This window comes from Octopus bimaculoides, chromosome 20 (genome assembly GCF_046866305.1).
Source record: "Octopus bimaculoides isolate indiv1 chromosome 20, ASM4686630v1, whole genome shotgun sequence".
In the NCBI taxonomy this organism is placed as follows: domain Eukaryota; kingdom Metazoa; phylum Mollusca; class Cephalopoda; order Octopoda; family Octopodidae; genus Octopus; species Octopus bimaculoides.
The window spans coordinates 44,889,081-44,897,835 of record NC_142947.1 but is presented as its reverse complement, the minus strand read 5'-3'; the positions used below and the strand labels follow the sequence as shown (position 1 = coordinate 44,897,835).

General features: G+C 39.5%; 1 protein-coding gene across 1 annotated transcript in view; it reads right to left on the bottom strand.

Moving 5' to 3' along the window:
* Window positions 1–8,526, bottom strand: part of LOC106870057 (uncharacterized) — an 8,732-nt gene extending 206 nt beyond the window's left edge. Inside the window, exons 1-2 of the mRNA XM_014916029.3 lie at window positions 8,326–8,526; window positions 1–3,664 (exon numbers count right to left, since the gene is read on the bottom strand). The exon at window positions 1–3,664 is cut by the window's left edge and continues 206 nt beyond it. Of these exons, the coding sequence (XP_014771515.2) occupies window positions 377–3,352 (2,976 nt within the window). The 5' untranslated portion in view covers window positions 3,353–3,664; window positions 8,326–8,526 and the 3' untranslated portion in view covers window positions 1–376. The remainder of the gene's footprint in view (window positions 3,665–8,325) is intronic.
* Window positions 8,527–8,755: the final 229 nt, after the last annotated feature.

Genomic DNA, 8,755 nt, shown 5'->3' with positions numbered 1-8,755 from the left:
GAGCACTTCCCCCACAAAACAGAAAACAAAAAACAGCAACAAAACCTAGATCGTAGGTCAGAGTTTGGAAAGAAGAAGGTGGTTAAGTGGGTAGGTGTTTAGGGTAGGGTTGCTTTGGTTTTTCAGTTGAAGAACGCATTGTCTCTTGCTGTATCATTGTCAACTGGTAGTGGGGTACTTTGATGGTGTTAGTTTTATCGTTCCACATAACACCCTGCCTGTCATGGGCAGGGGTTTAAAAGTCAAACTTAGCCCCCAGTATGGTTGTGGTGGCGAGAAATACTGAATGTGTGGAGCGACGAAACTGAAACTGGTGTAGAGGCATTTAAGCCCAATTCTCTCTTGTTACTGCCCAAGCTGGGAACGATGACGACCTTCATAACAAAAACATGTTGCCAGCATATTCGTAAGTGCATTGAGAATCGGCATTTTGTGAATTTGCCCCAGGAGGTGGCACAGGGGGAACAGTCTTGGAAATGATACGGTTCATAGAGTAGTTTGTACTTGGGTGCTGCCATCTAGGGGCCACTTCATTTTTCATGTTGTTACTGGGTTGTAATGGTGGTGGTGGTGGTGGCGGCGGCGGTGGCGGCAGTGGCTGTGGTGGCGACGTTAGATCGTTGCACGGTTCGGACAGGTTAGCCTCCTCTGAGGAACTAGCCACTTGCGCGTTCTCTGGAGGAGGCTGACTGGAACTTCCCAGCGTTAAGAAACAGGCCCACAGGTGCTTGTTTAGTTGGTCAGTGTCGGAGAATTGCACGCCACACAGATTGCATTTGTTCTTGTCGAGGCCGGTGTGAGTGGCCATGTGTGCATTGAGAGCAGGAAACTGCAGGTAGTCGTCTCCGCACCATGGACAGGCGTATTTCTTCTCATGCGAGTGTGTCTTCATGTGTTTGTTGAGGCCGTAGGCCGCGGTGAAAGATTTGTCGCAGTAGCGACACATGTAAGGACGGTCGCCAGTGTGGGTGCGTTGGTGAATGGTCAACTTGTCGAGCCGCGTAAACGACTTGTCGCAAAATGAACAGCCAAACGGACGGTCCCCCGAGTGACTACGAGTGTGTATGGCAAGGTTCCTTGACTCAGCAAACGTCTTGTTGCAGTATTTGCACTTGTACGGACGATCGGTGTTGTGAACAAGCTGATGCTGCTTGAGATGTGATGCCGTCCCATACGACTTGTTGCACAGCTCGCACTTGTGGTTGCGTTCGCCAGTATGACTACGCAGGTGGGCAGTCAAACCGTAAGACTTCCGGAACCCTTTTTCACAAAACTGACATTTGTATGGCCTGTAGCCGGTGTGAATCATTTCGTGGACACGCAGGTCTCCAACACGCCTGAATGCTTCTCCACAGTGGCTGCAGTTGTAGGGTTTAACTCCTGTATGAATGCGTAGATGTACAGTCAAATATTCGGAAGCAGAAAACCCTTTCCCACAATATTCGCAGCGAAAGGGTTTCTCGCCGGTGTGAATTCGCAAATGCTTCTGATAATGATCGAGTTTTGTGAACTGCTTACCACAGTGTTGACATTTGTGCATGTCTCCGGTGTGTAGTTTTAGATGTGTACTATAATGGCTGCTGGAGCGGAACCGACTTTCGCAGTAGTCACACTTGTATGGTTTCTCGCCAGTATGTATGCGTCTGTGTGACAGTAAGTTTCCTCGCTGAGTAAAGGTCTTGGCACAGAACTCACACTGGTGGGGCGAAACTCCTGTATGTTTGCGGGTGTGTTTTGTCAAGTCGTGCCGCCGTCGACATGTGTAGGTGCAGTATTCACATTTGAAGGGTTTCTCAGGTTTTATATCAGCAGTTGAAGACTTTGTCTCAGATCCAGTACCATCTTGGCTGCCACCATTCTGATTGTCAGCGTTTCCATCGGAACCAAGTTTCTTTTCAGCATCATCTGCAGAGTTGACAGATGTTTTGGTGGTAACAGTGGACTCTGATACATGCGTGCGTTTGTGGGAGGTTAAGTGGGTACTCTGAGTGAAAGCTTTGTCACACTGGTCACATTTATAGGGTCTGTCTTTCGAGTGGGTCTTTTGAAAGTGGTCCTTCAACTCCCAGCGCCTTCGGAATGCTTCAGGACAGAACTCGCACTTGTAAGATTTAGCAAAAGCCTCGTTGGAATCGACGCCGTCTTCTCCGCCATGATTCAGTTTGACGTGCTTTGTCAGACTCCCCATAGACATGAAAGCTTTGGGACACAGGCCACAGTTGTATGGCTTCTCGCCAGTGTGTGTCCTTTCGTGGGCAATGACACTACTGGCTCGGATGAAACCACGATCACAGTGAGAGCACCGGAAAGGACGGTCATTGGTATGTATTTTCTGGTGCTTCGACAAGTTACTTGACTGTGTGAACTGTTTCCCACAAACTTTGCACTGGAATGGCCTCTCACCTGTATGGATTCGGATGTGAGCACGCAAGTCACCAGATCGTTTAAACGCTTCAGTGCAGTAAGTGCATTTATAAGGTCTTTCCCCGGAATGGTTCCTCAGGTGTATGGTCAGGTGATATGGCTGGGTAAACGACTTCTCGCAGTGCACACATTTGAATGGACGTTCACCAGTGTGCACACGAATGTGTTTTGTCAGATGAGAAGCAACGGCAAACGCTTTGGGACAGTATGAGCATTTGTGGGGTTTGCCGTGGCGGTGGATGAAAATGTGAGCAGTTAGTCGATAGGAGACAGCAAATGCACGTGGACATAAGGGGCATTGAAAGGGCCTTACACCGGTATGGGTACGAATGTGGGAGTCCAAGCGATCCTGAAATGCGAAGGCCCTGTCACAATATGTACATTTGAAGGGACGTTCGTGTAGATGAGCAGTGCGTACGTGACGAGTGAGACTACTGGATGTGGTGAATGCCCGGGGACAGCAGACGCAGGGGTAAGGGCGGTCTTTGGTATGAGTTCGTAGATGAGTGACGAGGTGATGTGACTGAGTGAACGCACGGTCACACTGCTCGCATTTGTATGGTTTCTCGCCGGTGTGAGTGCGCACGTGTATGGACAACTGCTTGGCCTTCGGGAAGTATTTTCCACAGTATTCACATTTATAGGGTCGGAGCTCAGTTAGCAACTTGCGTTTTGGTCTTGTGCTTCTGACAGGTCGCCTCCTTGGTTCCTGACTGGAACTCAACAATTTGTTCAACATTTTAGCAGATTTCTTAGCGGCCCTTGGCCTGAGGGTCGGAGCAGGAGGTGACGCTGGTGCATTGCTATCAGTGACATTCTCATCATTTGCAGAGGCCTCTTCTTTTCTCTCTGGACTTTTCTCCAAAGTATTATCATCCGACAGCAAGAGGGTAATGGTTTTCTCCTCATCATCGCTATCACTTGACATCTTGTCTATCAAAACAAAACTCCAAACAGACTTCTTTCTCAAGTTTGATTGCTTCTTTCTCTTTCTCTACTTCGATCTCAGCCAAAAGTATACACAAGACATAGTACTCGGGAAGAGAGAAAAAGAAAAAGGACAGCAGCTGAAAATTATACACACATATCTATATGCTTATATGTGTGTGTGATTACATATATATATATATATATATATATATGTAGATGTATGTATAACTGTTACCTTACCAGATTATAGGAAAAGGAAGGTAACACTTTCATGGTGCTCACTAACTGACCAATCTCATTCCAGCAACACCTATAAAAGACAAAAGAAAGAAAAATATTAAAAAAATTAAATTAAAAGAAGAAATAATAATAAAAAAAATAGTCAGTCAAAAACTATATTTGTGTCGTATAGATGTAATTGGTAAATGAAGTGAAGAAATGTAGGCAATGTATTTACGGGTACAACCACTTCAAAAGCATCCAGTCCACACTGTAAAATGGTTGGCGTTTGGAAGGGCATCCAGCTGTGAAAAAACCATGTCAAAACTGACCTCGCCTGTGCTTGTGCCATGTAAAAAGAACTCAGTCCACTATGTTGGGTGGTTGGTGTTAGGAAGGGCATCCAGCTGTAAAAACCCTAGAAGTCTGGTGCTGGCTTCTTCCTGGGAGGCTCCTGTCAAACTGTCCCACCCATGCCAGCATGGAAAGCAGACATTAAACAATGATGATGATGATTACTCTGAGTAAAAGCAAAATGACATAAGGTAGAGGGGAGTTGTTAGTCTTGCAACATGCAGCTTCTTTAGAGCCAGTCTTGCAATAAAATGTATTCAGTCTGCATAGAAATTTGGCTCACGATAGTAAGAAGGGTAACCGGCTGTTGTAGCTATGCGGAAAGTGAAGAAATGAATAGAAGAGATGTGGAGCTTTAATACTGAGATTGAAAAGCAAGGGCAAATTATGCCTACCGAATCTACAAAAAAATAAAATAAGATTTTTTGCATTTTATGCAGAGTAATCAGAGTAACCTTCATAATTTTATTGAATTAGGTGCATATTTTGCCATAAAAGGAAAATGTTACTATTGATCTATTTTATTCAAGGAAGGCACTGCTTACCTTGCCTACCCAGGTGACACGTCCCTGACATATATATATATATATATATATATATATATATATGTGTGTGTAAGGATATGTTCTCTATGTGGCCTGCTTGTTTGTTGTACCTTGTTTATCATTTTGTCCATGTTCTTTTGCAACGTCATGTACCCAGATATGTATCTATATATACATGTAGATGAAGGTATGTACATACATGTACATATATATGCATATACTCATATATTGTTTATATATATATATATATATATATATATATATATATATATATATATATATATTATTTATTATCATTTGTATATATATATATATATATATATATATATATATATTCCTACACTCTCTGAGTGGTTGGCGTTAGGAAGGGCATCCAGCTGTAGAAACTCTGCCAAATTTAGATTGGAGCCTGGTGTTGCCATCCGGTTTCACCAGTCCTCAGTCAAATCGTCCAACCCATGCTAGCATGGAAAGCGGACGTTAAACGATGATGATGATGATGATGTGTGTGTGTCTGTGTGTGTATAATGTGTGTGCGTATATATGCATATATATCTATACACACACACATATGTATATATACATATGTATGTACACACATATATCATTCATGCCATTGCTATCCAGTAAACAGTAGTGCCTTAATGATAACTGCAAAAACATTATGGAAGGACTGAAGGATAATAACTATGAAGACCATACCAGAGATTATTAAACAGAGGGAAAGAGAGTAAGAGAGAGAGAAAGAAAGAGGGATAGAGACAGATAGAGATAGGTAAAGGTTAAGATGAGCTTTTAAAACATAAAGGTAATTTAACAAAGATATAGACAGAAAAGGCTGATGAAGGAGAGGAGGAGAGAATATATTTTGGATTTTTTCTCTTCTATTTCAGGTTTTACATTTCCAGTAAATGTATGACATGACAGAACAGAAATAACATGACACATTTTTTTTGTTAATTCTGTGTTATTTCCGATAATTTTCATTGATTTTTTTTCCCTTTCTTTTGTCAAATACAGAAAAAAAACAAGACTTGTTTCATATTTTATATCTCAAGCATCCTTAAATTTTACTACAAAATGTCATTTAATATCATATATATATATATTATTATTTATTATCATTTGTATATATATATATATATATATATATATATATATATATAACATGTATACATACAGACAGACACACATATTTATATATATATGTATGTATGTGTAGATGTAAATACAGATATTTATGCATGTATGAATATTTATATATTCTGTATGTATAAATATGTGTGTGTGTGTGCGTGTGTGTGAGTGAGTGAGTGTATATATATATATATATATATATATATGTATGTATATATATATATAGTAATCCCTTGACTATTGCGGGTGTTACGTTCCAAAAGTCCCTGTGATCGGTGAACATCCATAAAGTAGAAACAGTACTGTACAGTATATATTTTTATTATTATTATTATTTATTATCATTTGTATATATATATATATATATATATATATATATATATATAACATGTATACATACAGACAGACACACATATTTATATATATATGTATGTATGTGTAGATGTAAATACAGATATTTATGCATGTATGAATATTTATATATTCTGTATGTATAAATATGTGTGTGTGTGTGCGTGTGTGTGAGTGAGTGAGTGTATATATATATATATATATATATATATATATATATATATGTATGTATATATATATATAGTAATCCCTTGACTATTGCGGGTGTTACGTTCCAAAAGTCCCTGTGATCGGTGAACATCCATAAAGTAGAAACAGTACTGTACAGTATATATTTTTATTATTATTATTATTTATTATCATTTGTATGTATTTATTTTATTAGAAATGCAACACAACAACACGGGGGAATTGATGTAAGCTTAAATAATAAACCACAATATGACAAGGGATTACTGTGTATCATCATCATCATCATCATCATCGTCGTTTATTGTCCACTTTCCATGCTGGCATGGGTTGGATGGTTTGACTGAGGACTGGCAAGCCAGAAGGCTGCACCAGGCTCCAATCTGATCTGGCAGAGTTTCTACAGCTGGATGCCCTTCCTAACACCAACCACTCCGAGAGTGTAGTGGGTGCTTTTTACGTGCCACCGGCATGAGGACCAGTCAGGCAGCACTGGCAACGACCACACTTGAATGGTGCTTTTTATGTGCCACCGGCATCGGAGCCAGTCAGGTAGCAGTGGTATTGACCACGCTCAAATGGTGCTTTATATGTGCCACCGGCGTGGGAGCCAGTCAAGTGGCACTGGCATTGACCACTCTCAAATGGTGCTTTTTACATGCCAATCAAGCAATTCATGCTTGATGCATAAATTCATACGCTTATATATATATATATATATATATATATATATATATAACGGAGATATTGGTTTGCGATTAAAAGTGTTGTCGTTTATTTTGTCCTGCATTCATTGACTGAATGTCAACTCTCGGAGGAGGAGACAACATCAGATCGTGTAGAACTTGTCTTAAACCTGTTCATCCTTTTTCTCTCTTTACTTTTTTGTGTTACAAACCACACACACACACAAAAGAAAAAAAACTTTACGACAACCATTTAACAGTTCTTGCACATAACTTCCGGAGAGCCGTAAGAAATTATGGAATTTCGTAATATACTAATAAATTATTATCATCATCATCAAATTATCGATGTTCTGAGAGCTTCTTCGTGTTCGCTAAACAAAACTGGTCGGCATCGATGATGTAAGCTCTTCACAGACAAGTCTAGAAGTAGTGTGTAACAATGGTTGTGTGGTTAAGGCGTCCGATTCGCAATCGTGCGGTTCGAAGTTCGATCCCAGTTCACGACAAAGTGCCTAACTGTCGTATTATTTTTGCCTTGTATGTGAAATACGTAGAGAGAAAGTGTGCAGAAACACGTCGTGTGCGTTATGGGCCCAGGGTTTCTATGAAAACTAAGCACACAATGTGCTGGGACTCTAGCACTGCTGCGCTCATATACAAGATTGCAAATACAAACTTACTCATAGGGATACAAATATAAACATAATACAACATTGTAACAAAGCAAAGGACCCATATAAGGAAGAAAATGAAAAAAAGGGAGGAGCTAGCAAGACTCGAACGCACATCTATTCGATAGTCACATAGAATCATATACAAACACTGGCACATCTACAAATTACACAACAGCACACACATTATATATATAGACATATAAATATACACATCCTACATAAAGACAAATTCGTAGAACAATGTATTAACACTTAAGTAAAATGTATATGGAGAGGGACATGTTGGATATTTGATACATCGCTTCATATACACACATAACTGTAATGCAGAGAGGATGTAATATATATATATATATCTATATATACATACACACGTATGTTATTTATGCAGACAGAATATATATACATATATATAGACGCGCGTGCGCATATACATACAAACATACACACCCACATCCGAAAACGGTTATCCAGACATACAAATATACGCGAACATAAACACGCACCCACCACAAATATACCCACATATACATTATGACGTATGTGTGTATGTATATATATATAGATATATATCGTATATCTATATATTTATACATACACACATATATACCTGCAACGCATATATACATCTCACAAACGCGTAATACTACAAATCTTAATCGCAGATTAGAAGTGCCTACACACACAACAGAATCTAGTGACGGTCCAAATCAAAGCAAGCCATTTAAATATATTTATATTTATAATAATAATAATAATGATAATAATAATAAAGGGACATGAAATGGACAAGGCGTAGAATACTGCACTTACCTACATATTGCGGTGAACGATCGGTTGCTGCAAGATGCAAGTCAAGCTGTAGCCAGACATAAAGAATATCCGGCACAAACGGATGCATTATTTTAATGGAAGAATGAATGTAGATTTTAATAGGAAATCATAATATTTTGAGACTTTGATGAAGAATTTATTAAAGGGGAAAAATGGCCAACGAAGGGACGTAACTCTCTCTCTCTTTCTCTGCTTGTTGCAGCCACCTGGTGGCCACTGGAGGCAAAAGTGAAAATTATTTTTTATTTAATTAATTATTTAATTATTTAAAGAATTTTTTTTATTGCGATAACCTTTTATCTTTTGTCTTTCTTGTGTCCGTTTCACTCATCAGACTGCGGCCGTCTTGGGGCACCGCCTACAAAGGCTTTTAGTTGAACGAATAAGCTCCAGTACTAATAAATTTTAA